At 41.9% G+C, this 21,691-nt stretch overlaps 1 protein-coding gene across 3 annotated transcripts; it reads right to left on the bottom strand.

The window, feature by feature from the left end:
• Window positions 1-83: 83 nt before the first annotated feature.
• LOC105225870 (cadherin-89D) lies at window positions 84-21,691 on the bottom strand. 3 transcript variants are annotated; one of them, XM_049448182.1, is made up of 14 exons: window positions 21,019-21,691; window positions 13,040-13,356; window positions 12,519-12,974; window positions 12,193-12,446; window positions 11,491-12,127; window positions 11,105-11,428; window positions 10,886-11,052; window positions 7,711-10,830; window positions 7,560-7,628; window positions 5,536-5,784; window positions 3,920-4,387; window positions 1,555-1,701; window positions 471-722; window positions 84-413 (listed from the first exon to the last, which is right to left on the bottom strand). In XM_049448182.1, the coding sequence occupies exons 1-14, from the start codon at window positions 21,116-21,118 to the stop codon at window positions 98-100; spliced, it is 6,876 nt and encodes a 2,291-aa protein (XP_049304139.1). In that variant the 5' UTR covers window positions 21,119-21,691; the 3' UTR covers window positions 84-97. The 3 variants fall into 3 exon arrangements, with proteins under 3 accessions (XP_049304139.1, XP_049304137.1, XP_049304138.1); XM_049448180.1 differs by lacking the exon at window positions 21,019-21,691 and having other exon boundaries at window positions 1,555-1,704; window positions 3,920-4,384; window positions 13,040-13,352; XM_049448181.1 differs by lacking the exon at window positions 21,019-21,691 and having other exon boundaries at window positions 272-722; window positions 1,555-1,704; window positions 13,040-13,352.

Below are 21,691 nucleotides of genomic sequence, written 5' to 3'. Positions count from 1 at the left end.
AACAGGTACTTTGCTCCTAAATAGAATAGATTTAACAAACTAAATATACATACATACAAAATAGCGAAGCTTGTCGAAGAGCACGCTTCCTATTGCCTTAAAATATCGAACTAGACTTCGTATAATCCATTGGCCGTCGAAACGATTGCTCCAAGTTGTGCAGTCGTTCCTCCAGATCGTTCATGGAGTTGCGCAGTATATGGCCGCGCGGACGCAGCGAAATTTGTGGCGAGTGTTGCACCAAGTCATCCTTGACGCCGGAAAAGGAGTGTCGCACGCCCGAGCGTTTCTCGAAGTTCGTGTTTTGATAGTCGTTTCGGTGGTGATGATCGCACAATGAGCTATGTTGCGAGCTGCGGCAGTTGGACGCTACCAGCGGCTCGTCATTCTTAAGTGAGTCCTCGTAGTTGTCACTTTTAAATGGATGGAGCGTGAGTGTCTGTTTGGAGGAATATATTTCTCTTAATTACCTGCTGTCGTTGCCGATCGCTGTCGTGCCGCCACAGCCACTCCCACTCGCAATGTTGTTATTGCTGTGCTTATGCTTGGCATGTCTAGGGCAGAGCAATTCGGATGCCTTCAAATTCTGCGAATGCGGCGAACTGGTTTTGAAGGAGTCCGGCGACGTTTCGTACAACTCTCGACTGCTGCGGAAGTCAACGCCCGAATCCTGACCGTTCGAGTGCAGCGAAAACATTGAGGTCTCGTATGCGCTGGGTGAACTACGAAAAGTTGGTAAATGGAAAAAAGTGAAAAACTTGAATTTGTGAATGGAATAAAATATAATAATAATTTCCGTTATTTAGTGCAATACATACTATATATAATATACACATACATATGTATATAAATGCTTTTATATGCATTAGAGCGGGTCGATTTTTTTCTTTTATGCTGAACTACTGTGCTTAGGAGAGTATGGACCTAAAACCGGCTTGGAGACAGAGATTTTTAATTGGAAGTTAAAACATCTGAAAAATCGATTGTATGGGAAATACTCGTATGTAATATAAGGTCCGATCTGACCGATTTCGACAAATGTTCAAGGGAATATCGAAAGGCACCCAAATTTTATTCTGATATCTCAAAAATTTTCAAACAAAGTAGTATGATCCCTAACAAACTTCATCATTAAAAGCAATGGCTTGAAACCGATTGTAGACCCCTAGTCTATTCGGCAAAGTTGTTCAGAATGATCCGTAAAACATTTCCCGCATACCCGATTTTTTCCATTTTTTGTTTTTTTTTTTGCTCAACCCGCCCTAATGTACATACATATGTATACTGTATACATTAGGCATACTCGTAAGCGGGCTCTTGAACTCAGATTTTTGTTTGAAATTGCGGCAAACCCCATTGTACTATTGCACAACTGTGCATATTGGATATTGTATGTGTATATACTCGTAGTTATATATCCTAGGTACAGCATTCCAATCCAGTATATTATATAAATGCTTACATACATACAAATATATAAATGCTAATGATTTTATCTTTTAAATGTTTTTGTTTAATTTTTTGTTGTTGTTGTTGTTTTCGAAGTGAACTTACAGATTATTCACTGGTTGGCGCACATTGTAGGAGAGCACGAATGGCAGCGACGTGGGCTCGTTCTCCATTGTTGTAGAGCGATTGCTCGCCGCTAACTTGGCAACGGACTTGGGAAGTGGCACATCGATATATTCACGCTGCCGCTGACTGCTGGAGGAAAAAAATATAATGCATACCAATTGAATGTATACTTTTTGTTATGTGTGTGTATGTATTTTAGACATCAGAGTAATATATGTATACATATTTTGAAATCGACTTCTCATTGTCTTAGACAAAAAATTGAAAATATTTCTTAAGACTAGTTTCTTTTTGTAAGACACAGTTGTTCAACTATTATAATTGTCGGTTAGGCCTTGGAAACTTTTTGTACATACTTTAAATGAAATCGTGCCTAAGCCATAAGTACGTATGTGAGTTTTAGGCAACTGTTAACGGCTGCTATACGCTTGTTTTATGAGAAACTCTTTTGTGCAAAGAATATACTCAAAGTTACGAGCAATATTTGAGATAACTTTCTCTTTTATTTAAATTCCAGATTTACATATATTGTAACACACGAGTATGAGTCGGCTCATTGTAAGCTTCGGAACACTTGTTATATAGACTTTTTGAATTGGTTTGAACTTCTCTTCCATTAAAAGAGGCATTGCTATTTTGAAAGTTACGATCACTAGATCACTTTTACTCTGAGCAAATGAGTTGAAATAAATTCTAAAGAAGCACGTTTGCTAGATACTAGATCTTGAAAGCATTAAGAGTGTATACAAGGAAAGTATACTTGTTTTGACTTTAGAGTGATGTTTTGTTTTGCTTATGACATTTTAATACAGGGAAACTACAGGTATCGAGGATAAAGGAGGAAAGCTTGTGATCGGTACTTCTTTCTATTCGTAATATCATCACCCATCTTGAGATCCACCATTCATAATTGTATAATATTCGACCGAATAGACCACGTCCAGCATGCAGTGAAGAAAATGTAGCAGCCGTAGCTGAGAGTGTACACGAAGAAAGTTGAGAATCAAACGGCGCCATTCTCAGCAACTCGGACTGACGTATGGAACGAATTGTCGCATTTTAAGTCGAGATCTTAAATTAAATCGTACAAATTACAGCCTGTGCCAAAACAGAAGCCGCTCGCCCCTGCTATGCAACATCGCTTCGCTCTATGCGCTCTTGAGAAATTCCAGAAGATCTGACGTTTTCGAACCAAATTTTGTTCAGCGATGTGGCCCATTTCTGACTCATTTTGAGCAACCTGAAATTGAAGCTCGTGACCTCGGCGACATTTACGTTTTGGCAAGAGGCTGACTACAAAAAGAAAGTCGATATTTGGGTACCACTTTAATTGTCTGTGAAAAATTTAATAGACCGAATTAACATCTGCGAATTTCGGTGAGCAGATAACTTCCCGCTTTGAGCCGATCGTGTGATACTCGTATCACATCGTTTGACTTTTTCCTGTGGTCTATGGAAAGTCTAAAGTCTTTGCTGACAATCCCGCTTCGATTTCGGCCTTGGAGCCAAACATCGAACGAGTTATCGAAAATTGAAAGAGATAATCTTCAAAAAATTAATGGCAAGGAATGTTCTTTCGTAGGATAATAAACATTCCACACTAAATTTGAAGTTTCTGTGCTTTTTCTTTAAAAAAATAGGAAACCTCGAAATACTAGATCATCCTTCAGAAGGAAACGTCAGAGTTTCTGTGAGTTGTTGAGTGACAAGCAGAGTCGATTTAGACCTGTCTGTCTGTCCGTTGTTGTATCCGTCTGTCCATCAAATCTTGAGATATCGATCTGACACACGCGGTTCTCTCTTCACGAAGCTGTTCATTTTTGAAACTGTTGATATTGGATCACTATAGCATATTAGCTGTCATACAAACTGTCCGATCAGAAGACAGTTCTTGGCAGGAAAATATTTATATTTGACAAGGTCACAAAATTTGGCGTGGATCGGGCCACTGAAACATATACATATGCATGTAGCTGACCTTGAAACATTTGCTTAAGAAATGAGTGTATAGATAAAGTAAAGAGAGAAACAAACTGGCGAGATGTTTTGATTATGGTTCGAATTGGGATTATTTTCAAGGTTCCGTATATGTGATTAAATAATAAAAGACTACAACCAGTACTGCTTCAATGACCTATAACTTGTTCTCGGACAATTTTCAGTATTTGCTTTCACAGGTGGCACCTACTTTATTTGCTCTGGAATGCACCTAAAACATCTACATGCACTTGCTCCCAATCAGGTCTGACCCAAATTTGAGGACACTAGTTTACTACATACGATAAAAAGTGGTGAAGGCAGCCTGTTCTTGCAATTAGCTGATCTAATTCTACTCTAGACTTACTCTGTCAGATGTTGGTGGGACACTTGTTGTTGCTGCTGCGCATGTCCACTCTGCGCGTAGTGATTGAGATGCGAATGAAGCGCGTGATTATGGCTGTGCGGATGATGGTGTGAATGCTGGTGTGCTGGATGCAACGATTGCAATTGATTATGTGGCTGCTGGAGATGTAGTTGTTGCTTATGCTGGTGCTCACTATGCGGCGAAGCAGCAACAGCCGTGGACGGTGTGTGCGACGAGGACGAGCACACCGACTCTGGAATGAATGAACTTGTGGTCTTGACTGATTTACCGTAAGGTTGTACTTGTTGTTGTTGCTGTTTATGCTGGTGCTGTTGCTTATGTTGCAGCTGGCGTTGGCGATTGCGATGCTGACGACGGTTGCCGGCTACCGCAAGCCCGGTACGTGCAACACTGTAAGTGAGACCGGTCTCCGATGAGGGAAATTCCGGCTGCGTCCAAATGGTGCTGCTAAACAGGTGGCCAGTGAACAGCGAATAGCGATCGGTAATCGGCGATTGACAGGCGGCAAAGTGGTGGTGGTTGTTGTTGTAGTTATTGGTGTTGTTGTTGTTGTTGTACATAAATGTGCATTTTAATGAGCATATAAAATGGGTTTGTGTAATTAAAGTGGTCACAAATAATTTTTTGTTGTTTTAATTATACCAACACATACACACATACATGTATACTATTACTACATAAGTACATACATACACATATTCAACCATTTATACAAACATATACATATGTACATAATACTTGTTCTGCATGGCTCTAAGAAATACTGTATATTGTTCTAGTGGTCTTGGCCTCAAACATGACTTTGGCCGCACTTGCGCAAATCGCACAAACTGGTTGGCATTGAGGCGCTTGGACAAATGTCGTGGGCAAAAGAAACACCGCAAATATGGGTTGCACATGCTGCCAATGAACCGTTTGGTGGCATGTGTTCAACTTGCTACACATTGCGCTGTAACAGATGAGTGGTTGTTGTTAAGTTTTTTTTATTTATTTGTTGTTGTCATTGTTGTTGTTATGTCTCCTTATGCGCCTGGTCTTTTACAGTTATAAATTTTTGTGTACGAGTTCGAATGCCGCAAACAGGCAGGCCGCCGCTCGACCAACAACGTGACCAAAAAGTAGGCTCGCCAGCCTTGGCCAATAGATAATGAGCGCCTCTTAAGCGGCGGCCATCATGTGGCAATCTTGCCATCTCGGCGTCCAGCCATAAAATATGCGCAAACATTTCTGGGATAATTAAGCGACGAACGGGAAATAAACAAACAACCAACTCGTTTCCATTACTTCACATTTATTGTCTCATGCGTTCAAAAAGTTCCTTATCTTGACTAACATTAACTATGGCTAACCTACGGCTAAATATGCTCGTATATATGTATGTATGTATGTACTTATATGGCGACTAAACTACGGGTAATACTAGACAAAACTGCTCTGTGTTTTTTCTCACACACCGCACAAGGCTTGTGTGCTTGTGTGTGTCAGTCTTAACATATTTCCAATTACAACAAAGCGGCTTCAAATGCACGTGTATGTGTGTGTAAGTGAAAGAGTTCTTAACTAAATGTTAGTACCAATTGTGTATGGATCTTTACCGTTTCTGCCGCAGACACAGGAAGCAAAGTGCTATCATTGTGGCTCCGATGCCGCACAGTACAATCAAGACAATGCTGACGATCTCCAGGCCGCTTATGTAGTTCCCCGAATGCGGTGTGTTATGTGTCAGTTGCCCGAATTCGGCGAGCTCAATGATGCGGGGCATTATTTTTTTGTGATCGTAGTTGCCATCCTTGCCTTGTTGCTGTTGCAATTGCAGAGCGTCTAGTTGCAGGCCCGCAAGCAGTCTAAAATATGGAAAACAATTAGTTCGAGTTGGTTAACAATTGAAGACGCGCCAAAATCTACAATTTCCAAGTTGAGTTTGGATGCGCTACGGCTAAGTTACGTATATGCCAAGTAACGTTATGTTAAATATGCTTGACATGAACTGGTGGGGCAAGAACAGCAAGAAGTTGTGTATTTCTAGTCAACTTCTTTAAATTCTTGGTTACAATTTAAAACTGCTCGAAATATTAAATGAGGTATAGGATTTGTCCGGAAAGTAATAGGACTTTATTGAACCAATCGTTACAATTCTTTAATTTCTTTTTAACTTTCAAAATAGGCTCCTTTTGTGTCGATGTAGCGCTGCCAATGCAATTTTCAAGCATTGAAGGCATCACGGAAGGCATTCTCTGGAATAGCCTTGAGAGCCGAGGTGCATGCTGCTTGGATCCCCTTTGTCGTTTCAAAATGCTTGCCTTTCATCGGAGCTTTCAGGCAAGGACCAATTGACCTTCCATTTGAGCCTTTTGAGGACTTCCAAGTATAATTTGACGTTGACTATTTGTCCAGAAAGAACAAATTTATGGTGGACGATGCCTTTGATGTCAAAAAAGACAATGAGTATCGTTTTCACTTTGGATTTGCTCATTCATCAGCGATCTCTTCCCGGTAAGCCTGCGTGATCATATCAAACGTCTCTGTCGAGGATTTACAGAGTTTCACACCGAATTTAATCGCGTACCTCTGCTCTAACGAACACTGTATTTTCAGCTTGCACCACTCACAGATACACGTCGGGCGAAAATGTTCGTCCTGACTCTTCAGGTGCTCGGAGACAACTGATCAGCCACTAATTTGTTAGCTAGAAACGTCCTCTTCCGAATCCAGTCGGTGTGCGCGCTCTCCGAAGTACAGTCGCGCTGGAAGAAAATCAGTCCTACTACTCTCCGGACAAACCCAGTATAAGTTTAGTAAGTTTGGAATGTCGCAACTCTTTAGAGACTTTTTCTAATCAATGAAAGGTACAACATAAACTAACTGAGGAAAGACTAGACGGCACCCTACCAAAAGCTTAGAGAATTATGAATAACACCCTGTGAAATCAGTTATAAGCATGTCGAGGGCCTTACATTTCGAAATGTCCTCGTTTGTCTTGGGCTCAATGGAGTCATTAGCTGTAACTCCTATACTATGAACGATGTCAGCGTATGGGCAAGGGTCTAGGTACGACAGTATACGTTTCGGAAACGGTAATGAGTTTGAGAGTGAGAAATAGTGAGGAACATAAAGTGTCCCTACTTTCTCTCGAGAACTCTCCCAAACTATTAAAAGTTGTGATGAAATGAGTATGTGGGAGACGATCATATGTACCATATTTCAAGAAAACACAAAAAGTGAGGTATATATGTAGGTACATCAGCTCTTGATCTTAAATGAAATGAGGTATTTAGAACTCAGTTAAAGAAACCCTGAATGTGGAATGAATATTGTATTGCCTATGTAATTATTAAAATCGTCACCAACTTCAGCCAAAGGCTTCTTCACATGAAGAAGTGTAATTAAAAAATATGGTTCCAAAGGCTAGTCACAGTATAACTAAGTGTAGATTGGGTGTATAACCATCATCATAGTCCTTAAGGGCCGACAGCAAGCGAATAATAACAAAACCCGTTGATTTGAAGAACTGAGCTCAAAACATAAACTGATAGTTTAAATAATCTACGCTAAACCTTTCCCTCATCAAATCATCTCAAAAAACACAAGATACAGTAAGGATTATGCCATAAATACTCACTCCTGCAACTGTTCCATTTCCAAAATGGCATTGGTGCGGAAGTCCACTGCATAAATATAGGCATCGGTGCTGGAAAAATACATGAAAAAATCGCATATGAATACACAAATATTTACATATCTCTCTCATTACAAGTAGAAACTTCACTCACGCTGGTTCAAGTCCGCCCACATGTGGTTCCAATAGACGCACACGCACGTCCATTTGTATAGCCTCACTAAGCACATGCATCAGTGCATCGATTCGTTGCTCCACTTCGACAGGCTTCCCAGCGACCACAATTCGCACTTGTCGCGCCTCATCAATGATGTACACGAAAACGTTTACGATACTGCTGCGTCCATCGTCAGCGCCTCCACGATCCGTGGCTTTCACATCGAAGCCGTAAACGCGCTGATCCATTGGTATAATACCGATAAGACGTATTTTACCTGTCAACTCGTCGATGCCAAAGAGTCGGGAAGGCTCATTTAACAAACGATAGCGTATTTCAGCATTTAGTCCCTCGTCTGCATCGAAAGCCTTCACTATTGTGACCGGATAACCAAAGGTAGCCGTGCGCGGCACTACTGCAATGATAGCCTGGCCGGCGGATTTGAACCGCGGTTCATTATCGTTCTCATCTTGGATGTTGACAATGATGCGACATTCGTTCGGATCCAAGCCATCGACACGCTCGTCAGTAACAGGATATGAAATACGCGCATAATTGCGTGGCTCACGGTTGAGACGATCCGCTCGCACACGTAACTGATAACGGCTTTTGAGTTCACGATCGAAGGATTTTAAGGCGAACAACGTGGTAGTTTTCGGATCTAATTCAAACAGTGGTTGTGCATCGAAGTTCTCTTCGTCGGTTTCTTCGATAATCAAGCTCCAACGGAATACTTCTGGTTTAAGTCCATTAGTGATGTTGATCTTAATTAGCTGAAGTGGCGCTATATTATTCTCGAGCACTTGTACTTCGTGGTACTGATGTTGAAATATGGTGACGTTTCGCTGTTCATTAGGTGGATCTGTGTCGTCTGTGGTGGGTTCTGTGACAGCTTGTCCTTGCAGATTTATCAATACTACGGCGGTGGATGAGTGAGCCGGACTGCCCAAGTCTGAGGCAACCACAGTTACATTTAAGTGCTCATAATCATTGTAGCTGCGGAAACTTGCTACAGTTGTGATTGTGCCGTCACGTGAATCTATCTGGAATATGGGATTGTGTATGTCCTGGTGTAGTATAGAGTAGAGCACCAAGCCATTACCGTTACCAACATAATCCTTATCGATAGCGTTCACTTGCTTTACAAACATGCCAGGCTTTGTGCTGCGGTCAAGATAAGCCTTGTAAATCGGCAAAGTTAAAGTGCGATCTGTTAGATCGGCAATATATTTTTCCGCATTCTCCACATCATCGTAACCTATAAACTCGGGCTTATTGTCATTGATGTCTATAACGTTAACTTCTATATCAACAGTGCTGGACATGCGATATAGTGGTTCGGCATTATCCGTGGCAATAACTTGAAAATTATACTTGGGATGCACTTCCCGATCCAATAAGCCAGTGATCTTTATTACTCCGGAATGTTCTTTAATTTTGAAGGGCAAATCGGTTTCACTCAGACTGTATGATATGTTTGAATTTTCACCGTAATCAAGATCCACGGCTAATACCTGCCCCAAAACACTGTCTTTATATTCACCCTCTTCCGTGTCGAAACTGTACCATGACTTCTTAAAAACAGGCGCATGATCATTGACATCGACTACTGTAAATCGTAAACAAGTGACATCCCTGAGTCCGTCAATATCAGTGGCGGTAAGATTGAGCAGCATATCTAGATTTGCGGCTAACGGATAATTGACTGTCAGCTCACCACTGAGCTTGTCAATGGCAAAATGCCTAGCGCCTGTGAAACGTGAAGAAAATTGTGCGCCCACTATGGGACGATCCACGTGTTCAGCGGCCAGCTCATAGTGCACCAGCGCATTGCTGCCATAATCTTCATCACTCGCCATTATTTGGAGAACTTTAGTGCTGATGGGCGTGTTCTCATATATGGCAAATAATGGACATTTCATAATTGGACTTTGTCCAGTTCCACGACTTAAGCGTTTGCGCAGGCGTCGTCCACGCTGCTGGCGTACATCTGTGAAACTGTTGTTAAAGCTAAACTCGGAACTGAGACGTGGGGATCCTGGTATATGATAGGGCGGCACAACCATTGCCGATGACATCATGCCCATCATTTGAACGGCTGAGTTGTCCACAAAATATATTTCCATATCGGTGGTGTATTCACGTATCTCCACTTTCGACTCTTTGAAGACGGAGATACGTTCGAAAATGGGCGCGTTGTCGTTAACATCGGCCACAAGTATATTGAGATGAGAATATGTGGTCAAACCGCCAGTATCGATGGCGATTAGCTTGAGCTTATAGATCTGATCTTTCTCGCGATCCAGCGGTCGCTTACCACTGTAGGTTACACGGAAGTATGGACCGCTTGTCAATCTTATATCGGATTGCATAAGCATATTTTGCATTTCGACGAATTTAAACTCCTCATTCCATTGATCGGTCAAATTGAAGACGCTGAAAGTGGCTGGCGTTTGCAGCGCGTGTCGACTCTTATTCTGCGCATCTTTGCTGGCATTGTAGAAGTCGATAGTGAATTGGTCGCTATAGTCACCTTGCAGTATTAGGCGAAACTCGGCGTTCTTGCCCAAATCAGCATCGGTAATTTGAATGGGCTGATTAACAGAGATCTCTGTGCCGCTAACACTATTCTCATTTATTAGTCCCACATAAGACAAGCTATTGAACTTGGGCGCATTGTCGTTTACATCGTCCACCTCTACGGTCACTTGATATATACCGGCACCACTGACCAAACCGGTTGTGTACTCAACGATCACAGTTAGATCATACTGATCCTTTTCTTCGCGATCGAGTCCGGTTAGTGTGAGCAGTGTGCCATCTTCGGCGATGCTGATTTTGTTAACCACTTCCTGTTGGTTCGCAATGATATATCGTAGTTTGAGGTTCGTGTCACTGGCCAGACGTCGGGGAGAGCGCATGCGTGCTGAGGATGTATTGCGACTGCGACTGCGAAAGCGACTACCCATCGTCACATTGCTGGCAGTCTGGAATTGGCGATAGGTGCCCAATTCGTTGTTCAGCACGTTAACGCCGTTTTTATAAAGTAGCTGACCAATAATGCCGCCAACGATATTCTCCTCGATATGAAAGTGAATTACGTTCATATTGATTTCCCTGCGTAAAAAATTTAAATTAGTAAAGCTGTTAAATTGTGTGGATAAAAGCTTACTCGATAACGGGTCGCATGGGTATCTTATTCTCGGGTTTCATGACAACATGTATGGTGACATTGGTTATAAGTACGCCTTCATCGGTGAGCTCAGTGGGGGTGGGTGCCGTGGTGGCAGGTGGCGAGCTTCGCGACATGATAAGCGCTTTGGTGGAATTGGCGAAAAGCTAAAGATTCTAAAATTAGTAAAACGGTTGACGGAAATGGTTTCCCACTCACATAATTGGCTACCGCTTCGAAGAGGTACACCTTCCGTGTGAATTCGGATAATTCGCGTATCACTGTAATAATTCCGGAACGTTCCTCGATGGCAAAAGGCACGCCCTCGGAATAGGTGTGCAAAAGATCGTACATAATTTCATCTTCTCCTTCGTAGATGAGGGTGGTGCGTACCTGGCCTACAGAGGTGCCTAAGGGAGCATTCGAGCCTACCCAGAATTCATAAGGCGCTCCAACAAAATCAATCACTTGATCATCGATTGTTGCATAAACCTCAATCGTAATCACGGCTAACGAGAAACGACGCTCTGATGGATTAGTGGGCTGAAAAAATATTTTCCAGTTTTAGTAATTTTAAGTAATTTGTGTAAATTTTTGTATTTCACCTGATCGCTGGCTTCCACAAATACCGCTATACGTCCACGTCTTAACGGTCCGTTGACGTAAATTGTGCCGTTTTTCGTATCCAATTGAAATGGTATATAACCGCTGCCCTTCGGTCGTTGTAGTTCGTATAATAGTAGGCCGTTCGGCCCCTCATCTGGGTCCAATGCTACGACTTGCCCCACTTTGTACCCCATCGGCGCCGTTATCGGTACCTTGAACTCATATAGATTGCCATTTTCGAATTTGGGCGTGTTATCATTTGTATCCAGCAACGTAATGTCCACTTTGACTTTACTCGGACCAGGTTTGCGCAGATTGACGTCTGGCATATAAGGTGGATGACGCTCAATGGCTTCCACCATTAGATGCAAGGACTTCCGTTGCTCACGATCTAGCAGTCGATCATCATTTACTGTGATCCAACCGGTTCTAGCGTCAATTCGAAATGCATCCGCTGCTTCGGGCTCCTCGGTTAGTTGATACAAAAATTCGGCATTCTCGCCTTGATCACGATCGATGGCGTTCACTTGGAGCACGCTAAAACCGGTGGGTAAGTTTTCAACAATGGAGATGTTGTAGAAATCCGCTTCGAATTCTGGTACGTTGTCATTGAGATCGAGTACCTCCACTTCGATTCTATGGAAACGGAAATATCAGAAAATAAATCGAAAGTGGATGAAAAATATTAAAATTTAACTTACCTGGCAACAGCCTTCCTCAAGGGATTTTCACGTTGGCGCGCCTCCACCTGCAGTACGAATGTATTCCCTGGCAAGCTTTCTTCCTCCAAATCGACTTCTTTTTGAAGATACATGATGCCATTATTGGGGTTTACACGAAATAGTTTACGCTCGTTGCCCGAAATGATCTCATAAATTAGTGTAGCATTTAGAGAGTCCTGATCAAACGCCATGATCGGCGGTGAGAAGTAAAGTGGCACTCGAATGGGTATGCCCTGATATGGTAGACAGTAGTAGATAGTTCTTAATGATCTTAATGGTTTCATAAAATAAGCACACCAACTCACCGTCATTGGGTAGAACTCATTGATTTTCGTGCGGTAAACGCCTTCGGTAAATTTCGGTGGCAGATCATCAACATCGCGTATATTAATGGTGATTGTTGTATTAACTTGGTTAGCAGGAGTGCCACGATCCCACGCGAATAGCGGTAATTTGAAAAGCCGTATGCCATTATCGAAATCCAAGTCTTTCTTCAGTATAAGCAGCGGGCGATGCGGACTCTTCAAGGAAAAGTATGGACTGCCATCAGCCGATAGCTGTTCTGGCACTGTGGACATGCTGAAATGCACTTCCGAGTTGGGTGTATTCGGTTTATCACGATCGAATGCTTGTATGCCCTCAAAGACTATAGTACCCGGCGGTGTATTCTCATCCACGTCAACGATGTAGGGTGTGTTGAGAAATTCCGGTGCGTTATCGTTGACATCTTCGATGTAAACGGTTATCGATATGTAACTGCCCTACAATTGAAGATTTTCAAGGTTTCAAATTATTTTTTTAGTACTCTTATGGAAAAATGACTTACCTCTTCGAGCTTTTCATTTTTACCCGCACACACGACACGAAATTTCAGCAAATTGCGTGGCACATCGCGATCCACCAAGTCCTCAATGGAACGTGTTAAAGTAATGCGCACCGTGGTCGTATTCAGTTCGGTGAGGCCAAAGTATTTGTGGTCGCCGGAATTGTCGACACTCCGCAAGGCTATGGCAGAACGCGGGTAGGCGCGCAGCAGCAGTATTTCCTTGCCAATCTCAGCGTCCTCTCGTAAGCGTATGAAGCGCACACCTTCGCTTTCCGCGGAGACGCCATCGTACATGTGGAAGGCACATGCCGGTGTAGCTGTACGGAGCAAAAAGCACAAATTATTATGAGGAAGGCGCTTGGGGACTCTTACGTAACAATTTCTGAGTATAGAGGAACAAATTCTCGTTATGCAGCCAACAATCGTTTCTTTAGTATTTGGAATTTCTTTAAGACGAAAGTCTTGCAACTCCAAGATTCAATTTTGCGATGGAATGAAAATTTACAGAAGGGGCGCAGTGAGCATTTTAAAGGCTGGGTCGAAGTTTGGACGAAAGGTTATAAGGTGAGTTTTTGTAAGGAGCTTTCCGTAAGTATAATCTATAGACTACAGGATCATTGTGATATCTTTCAGTCAGAAACGGCTTATTTTAAGGTGGCGGTAGACATACTGCTAGGAAGTGCAGCCTCTTTCAGGTGTGTATTCACTTTGTTAGCCGTGCGGTAATACTAGCGCCAAGCTCGCTAACTGTGCGTTAAAGAACTTAAGTGGCATAATACCACTTTATTAAGAAGTTCAAGGTTACCCTTAGCAGTAAGTTTGGATGAAATAATTCAGCTCTCCAGCTACTGCTTAGTGATAGTACAATCAATTGTAACCCCGTCTGCTCGAAAGCGTCCGAGGGAATTGGTGCAGGAGTCGCAGGATCACGCACTAAATTCTTCATACATTTGATAAGTTTTCCGAGCATGTTCCAAGCTGAGGTCTTTGGTATAAGTCGGAATGAAGGGGGATAAACCTCTAACGCAATTATTGCAACGAACGTATAGTTGTACTCATCATCAGTCAAGCGGCATTTAGAGTGATCTCTGTGTACGAGATCAAATCGTTATTGGTGCAGAAGAACTGAATAGTCTATCAGATCGTAACCAAGTGATCCTTATCTGGGTACCCGGTCACAAAGATATATCCGGGAATGAACTGGCTGATTAGCTTACCCGCTCCGAAACATCCCCCAACATGGTAGAACCGGAACCTTTCATTACGGTTGGTTCTCATATCATAAAGGATGGCAACTACAAAGCCGATGAGCTAGCAAAAGGGGGTACCGTTGCCCCGCTCGAACCTTCTAGCTTAGAGTAGATCTTCTGAATTACTTGCCTTCAGCAAAGTTCATATTGTCGCAATAGTAGAGGTTTTTAATGGACATCTTTGTGATCTGAGCATCTCACATTATCTGAGCATGAAACATATCGGCAGTCTTGCCTTCGTTGAGCCAGGAGACATGGTCGAAACTGTCAATAGCCAAAGAAAGACTCAAGACGCTTGTTGAGTCGTAATGGTTTGGAAGCTGAGAAACTAAGCTGACCAAGTGAAATCCTTATTAGGATCGACTTCTTAACTTAACCTAACTTAAGCTCAGCTCTATTTAGGGGTATTAGTAACGAAATAGTCTAAGATGAAATAAGTCTCAATATATCAATTAGTGTGACTTTAAGAGTGAAGCCATAGTCTATCTGATCCAGCATTCGTCCTTTTCAGAAAAGAGAGGGAGAGTGAAAGAGAGAAAGAGAAATTGAAAAATGTTTACTTCAACATACAAAATTAATAGCACTGCCTGTGCGGTTCCTGTCGCAATTGTCATGTTATATTAAATTTGTAAGTGATTATCGGTACATTAACAATTCCGCCTGCAGCATAGTGAATCGCAACGCAGCCAACTAAAGGTCTAACAATTTTCTGCTTAAGCAATCGCCTATTTGTGTCAGTAAAATCAAAAAATTAAAGCAAACACCTTACATACCAACAACAACAACAATGCATGTAGAATTGACCGTGCGAAATGCTTGCAACACCCACAAAGCTACGCGAGCAACTTTTCCTTGCCAAGCACCGCTATGTGTCAACAGTTGCAGTTGTTGCAGCAATAATCAAACTTGTGGCAGAAACGACAAAAACTTTCTTTGTTTCAGTTTGCGTTTTTGCTGTGATTTGGCTGCCAGTGTAAACTGGATGAACTCGCAAAGCCGTGTTGCACCAGCAATGTGCATACAAGCGGTAGGTGGCAAGCCAACATTTGGGTGGGAATGAGTGGACGCAAGCGTGCGGCTCAACTGGCGGGGCATAGTAGGCGCGTGTGTGTTTATTTGTGTGCTCCATCTGGTTGACTGGCGTGTGGTTGCACATAGCAATTTCGGCTTTTTTACGTGGTATTTGGCTTATCTTGTTGTTGTTGGTTTGCGAGTTTTCCTCGACACTTTTTCACTCTTACTTGCTTTGCTGTTGTTTTTGTACTGTGTTGTGGTGTACCATATATGCGTGTGGGCCCATGTCTGCTTGGCTCCTTCCGAAACAATGCCACCGCAGCCGTGCACATGCAACTGCCTCAAATGAAACTGCAACGGCCAGCACAATGAAGGTGCAGCATTTTAATATTTTTCCCACCCTCGTGACATAATTAACCAATTTTTCCATATGGCATGAGTACAGCAGACAATTAGCATGCAAGCGCCTGCCCACACTCACACATGCAACACTTGCATATATTTGTACCTACATATACTAAAGAAGAGGGTTACAGCGGTGTTGCAGCAATGTTGTTGAGTTTTTTATTGCTCTCGTGGTTTTTGCTGTTGCTATTGTTATTGTTCTTTTTCACGTGCGGTTTTGATTTAAGCTAATCTATTCAAAGCAAATGCCTCTTGCATTCGAAGAATTGTTGCACACATGCAGCTGGTGCAGCAACATGAGTGGTGGCAGGTTGTTGGCAACGCATTTGCAATGCTCTGTTGAGATATTGACACGCGACGCTCCGCCACTTGCTGACATTTTTTCCGGCAACTTCATTGTGAAATGCCTTACTTTTGGTGAAATCAAAATATGCTTCTTTCTTTTCCGTGTATGTTGTTGCAATGTGTGCATATAATATACATACATAACAATATGTATGTGTATGTTGCATTTATGTATACAGAAAAAATAATTTAATTACAATAAAGAGTTGAATGCAACAGGTTTTCATTATAACCTAGAAATATTTAAGTCTTCTGCTTGGATTTCGCTTCATTCAAAACAAGGTCTTCGCATTTCGATTTTTTTTATATTGGTTCTCTAATGTTTTTTATTAAGTTTGGTTGTGATTTTTTTTAGATTGATCAAGTTCCACCTCTGATTAAATACCACTTAAAACGAATTTAATCGTGTAGAATTATGGTCCAATTCTGATCAGCAAAACGAGAGAGTTCACGACTTGGAAATGTCTCATGCAGTAATTGCAATCTTTCACGATTTGTATGTCATATGGCATCGTTTTGTTGAAGCCACATATTGGCCACATCAATATCATCCAATTTCGGCAAAAAGAACTGAGTTATCATATCGCGATATCCAGCGTTACTTCTTGACCAGCCTCATTTTCATAAAACCAGTTCAATATCCACACCAAGCAGTGACGCGTTATCGATGCAAATGTTTTTCGATATATACAAGAACATACATATATGAGTTCTCAGAACCCCAATTTTGCTGAATAACAAACCTATCAAAATGAAAATGTACTTTATCGTTTAGGATGATTTTCTCGAAAAATCGGCAAACAAGCTTTCATTATTTTTGAAATATTGTTCGAAAATGTTCTACCGTTTAAGCTCCATTTTTACTAAGCTGTCGATTTATTTTTTTTATTGTCAATTACTGCAGAAATGGCTTAAACTTAACTGCTAATATAAAGGGTGATTTTTTAAGAGCTTGATAACTTTTTTTTGAAAAAAAACGCATAAAATTTGCAAAATCTCATCGGTTCTTTATTTGAAACGTTAGATTGGTTCATGACATTTACTTTTTGAAGATAATTTCATTTAAATGTTGACCGCGGCTGCGTCTTAGGTGGTCCATTCGGAAAGTCCAATTTTGGGCAACTTTTTCGAGCATTTCGGCCGGAATAGCCCGAATTTCTTCGGAAATGTTGTCTTCCAAAGCTGGAATAGTTGCTGGCTTATTTCTGTAGACTTTAGACTTGACGTAGCCCCACAAAAAATAGTCTAAAGGCGTTAAATCGCATGATCTTGGTGGCCAACTTACGGGTCCATTTCTTGAGATGAATTGTTGTCCGAAGTTTTCCCTCAAAATGGCCATAGAATCGCGAGCTGTGTGGCATGTAGCGCCATCTTGTTGAAACCACATGTCAACCAAGTTCAGTTCTTCCATTTTTGGCAACAAAAAGTTTGTTAGCATCGAACGATAGCGATCGCCATTCACCGTAACGTTGCGTCCAACAGCATCTTTGAAAAAATACGGTCCAATGATTCCACCAGCGTACAAACCACACCAAACAGTGCATTTTTCGGGATGCATGGGCAGTTCTTGAACGGCTTCTGGTTGCTCTTCACCCCAAATGCGGCAATTTTGCTTATTTACGTAGCCATTCAACCAGAAATGAGCCTCATCGCTGAACAAAATTTGTCGGACGTAAAGCGCGAAACACATTTCGAACCGAACACTGATTTTGGTAATAAAATTCAATGATTTGCAAGCGTTGCTCGTTAGTAAGTCTATTCATGATGAAATGTCAAAGCATACTGAGCATCTTTCTCTTTGACACCATGTCTGAAATCCCACGTGATCTGTCAAATACTAATGCATGAAAATCCTAACCTCAAAAAAATCACCCGTTAGTTTTTGCTCTATCTTTGTAGTGTGGTAAACATAAACAGCTGATTGAATTTTGTGTTGATCCTGCTATACAACGTTGGATCAGAAGCCGTTTGACCTCCAGACGGATAAGAATAAGCAGAATGGAACGACGCTAAAATTACCAAGAAGGTCTGTAGAGGTGGAATGCCATCTCCGCTTTTGTGGACATTAGTGATGAATAAACTGCTAAGGAACTTGAACCCCTAAGATAGTGGCATTTGCGGACGACATTGGCATCTTAATAGCGGGTAGGTGTCTACAGACCATTAGCAGTATTATGACTACCACTCTCAATACAGTCCAGAATTAGGCATCAATAGCATGTATGGGGTTGAACTGGATGAAATGGATCTGGTTTTGTTCACAAGAAAGCACAAAATGCCACTATGTAAGTTTCCTTCGATAAATGGGACACAACTCTTTCTCAAGAACCGCAAAAAGTACCTTGGGATAGTCTTAGACAGAAACTGCTGTGAAAGCACAATGTGGAAGAAAGAGTGGGAATGCTAGCAATGCTTTAATACGTGTAGGCAGATGCTCGGCCAACTTTGGGGGCTCTCTCCCTCTCTCATGCACTGGTGCTACACAGCTGTTGTAAGACCAATTCTGCTCTACGGTGCAATAGTATGGCGGACAGGGGTACGGAAATCCACCTATGGGAAACAAATGGAAAGGGTTCAGAGGCTCGCTGCAATGTGCATAACGGGCGCTTTAAAAATCCAAAGGAGGTTCTTGAACTGGTACTAAACCTGCCACCTCTTCGTAGAAAACTGCGCTGCAAAATCGGAGGCATTATGGTTACCTCGTAACGCATATCGGCTCAGGAGTGTCTTGAAAAGCAAGGCAGCAGTGGAAAGTATTGCCAGCAGCAAGCAACTTCACTTCTACTGGTGTTAGGCCACAAAGGCATCGAGGGCAATGAAATAGTGGACGAGATTGACAAGAATGGTGTACGGCCAACACCTCAAAACTCAACATTTGGAAACCCATTCATTGTCTATATGACGATCTGTACAGAAGCATGATAATGAAAATCAAAACCCGATGGACAAGCTACCTGGGTGCAAAAGCAAATATCATGTGCAAAACGGTTGATCGGAAGTACAGCTATTGACACTCGATAGAAGAGATTGTAGGAACTTGATCGCAATACTAACTGGTCACTGTCTGGTGACACACGACGCAGGATGGGGTTGATACATCGACTGCAGGAAATGTCTAGAGCAAGGCATCAGGGAAACAATGGCATGGAATGACAAAAACTACGCGGAGGTATCGTTAGTGAGTTTGTTAAAATTCGAGCCAAGCGCAGGCATCCTAAAAGATGACTAATCTTCAAGGACCTAGCAACTGAACTTCATCTGGTATCGCAAAGGACCAAAACGTGACTTATTGGCCTACCGGATTAACCGAACCTAACCTTCGAACTTAATATTTTCGCTTTAAAATACTATTGTAGAAAATCAGCGAAAATGATTTGTTATTTTGTCTCTTGTTAAGAATCACTTACTTGTAATCAAAATTGTCCAAAAAAGAAAAACTAGAATTCATACACATAATCGACAAAACAGCTTTTTACTTCATTGTTTTGGCGGAGGATTTTGTGCCTGTATTTACTGGGCCTTTTATAAGATTGAGCTACATTTGTGAGTCGGAATAAAAAACATAGGTGATCCAACAATGGAACTTTCAAAACCCTATAAAGCGAAGTTTTCTATCTGAAAACTATCTGAACTGTTTTGAATACATAGTTCTATATGTACTGATGTAACTGAGAGGGATAAGATTTTATCTGGTTCAAAAATATTGATCGTGTGCGTCCTGATGTTAACCTACGATATATTTCGATTACTGTAGGCAAAAAATATTCATATGTATATATAATTTTTCCGTAGTTAGGACCATAGAGCGAGTTATTTTTGTTACGATGGTAAATGCTCATAATTTCGGAAAGGCTACCTAAACAGATAGTAATTACGAAATTTTTAACGAATGCGGATATGCTTTTTAATATACTCTTGCAACATGTTGTTGTGGAGTATAAAAGTTTGTACAGCTCCTTTCATACTTTGATTTGCAAAAACTTCAAATTATTTCTGCTATTCATGTTTGAGAATGCAATTAAATATTAACTTTTGCCAATTTCCGCCGATGAATTGCAGTCAACGATTCCAAACTGTGAAACTGGTGCTTTCATCAAGTCACACACCTTTCTGTTAAAAAGTGCAACTAGCAATTTTCATAATTCAGATTTACGTGCGCAGTTAATTGTGAAAATCTCAAACTGACCAGGCCGGCCCACTGGCCGACGGCGAAATGTTACAAATGTACGCGAGCGGCGAACGCTTTCCTGCTTTAACCTGCTTGCCGTTCCCGAATGCGAGCGTGCGAGTTTCGAAAATCGGGTTCATAAGCAAATAAACCACAAATTGTGTGGCGGCAATTAAAAACAGTTACTTTGCGTATGTGTGTGCGTTTAGTTGCGCGTTTCATTAAGGTGCCACAAGAGCAAGCGTTAAACGGGGCATCTACAAGTAGTGCTGCGTGTAAATGCGCTGTCAGCGCTTAAAACACCAAAACAAATGAGCATAAAGCAAAAAAAAAAAACAAAACGAAATAATAAAAATGAAAATGATCACATAAAAGCGTAAAAAGAGGAGCAAAAGTCAAACAAGATGTGCGGCCATTTAATACAAAACGAGGTTATTTAACGGATCATTCAACAAAGTGGCAGCAATAGTTGTACACGATAGCCAATGCCACGGACGCCGTGGGTGAGCGGCGCGCGCGGGCGCGGGTGTCGGCTAATGGCTAAGACGAGTACGCGCTGGCCATAAAAGTGCGTGCGCGCTGCATTAATGCGGACGTGCGCACACATGCGCCGATGATGATGTTACAAAGCGCGCACACATGCACCAAAACACAAACGCGTACGCGCGCGCCGCTGCATGCAACACAGAAGTATGCGACGATATTAAACAACAAATAGCGCTTAATTGCAACAATGAGCGAAATATATGGGGGAAAATACGAATGTGGTAGGCGGCGCGCGCCGTCATTCAACTTGCCTCGCACAAACCCCAAATTCGAGGCATTCAAAACGATGCAATTACAGATGAATATAATCCACAGGTTCAATGTATCCTTTGCGCTTAAAAGCATTTGCATTTTTCAAACACTCGCTCAGCACCGCTGCACTTGTATTTTATTGCTTTCTTGTTGTTGCTGTTTATAGTTGTTGCCAATTAGCAGGCGCAGTTACTTTAATTTACGTTGCCAATTTGTGGTTTTCGCAAATTTTCACAGCATTTCACTTCACTTCAAATGGTGGGCAAGTTTAAGGTCACAGCGCGCTCCGCGACGATCCTTAAACGCTTCTGGCTACGCGCGTTGGCTGGCGACGGACAGCCGCTGTTTGTGGTATTTAATTTTCCGGGTCAATTGCGGTGTCATCAGTCACTAAGTCACACACGCACTTTCATTTTTCATTTCATTTCATTTCTAAGCGCCTCAGTGGGAGACTCACTGTATATTTTGTTTTTGTATTTTTTTTTAATATTTTTTTTGCACTTCTGGCCACAAGCTGAGGATTATTTGTGTGCGCGTTTGTTTGCTTGCAGTTCAACTAAAGGCGATTGGAGCGTAGATGCGCGCGCTTACTTGCAACACGACCGCACGGGAACACGAACTAATTAAACTAAATCAGCGCTAGACTAAGCAAGCACGGACTAGCTTTACGCC

The sequence above is a fragment of the Bactrocera dorsalis genome, chromosome 2 (genome assembly GCF_023373825.1).
Source record: "Bactrocera dorsalis isolate Fly_Bdor chromosome 2, ASM2337382v1, whole genome shotgun sequence".
Taxonomy (NCBI): domain Eukaryota; kingdom Metazoa; phylum Arthropoda; class Insecta; order Diptera; family Tephritidae; genus Bactrocera; species Bactrocera dorsalis.
The sequence above is the reverse complement of the archived record's forward strand: the minus strand, read 5'-3'. Positions and strand labels throughout refer to the sequence as shown.

Excerpts from the sequence above, each read along its gene's own strand:
- LOC105225870 (XM_049448182.1), bottom strand. The coding sequence starts at position 21,118 with ATGCAAATGCTTTTAAGCGCAAAGGATACATTGAACCTGTGGATTATA. Across the intron at positions 12,447-12,518 it reads ATGAGTTCTACCCAATGACG|GGCATACCCATTCGAGTGCC; the intron begins GTGAGTTGGTGT and ends CTACCATATCAG. Across the intron at positions 723-1,554 it reads CGCCAACCAGTGAATAATCT|TTCACCCAGCGCATACGAGA; the intron begins GTAAGTTCACTT and ends AACTTTTCGTAG.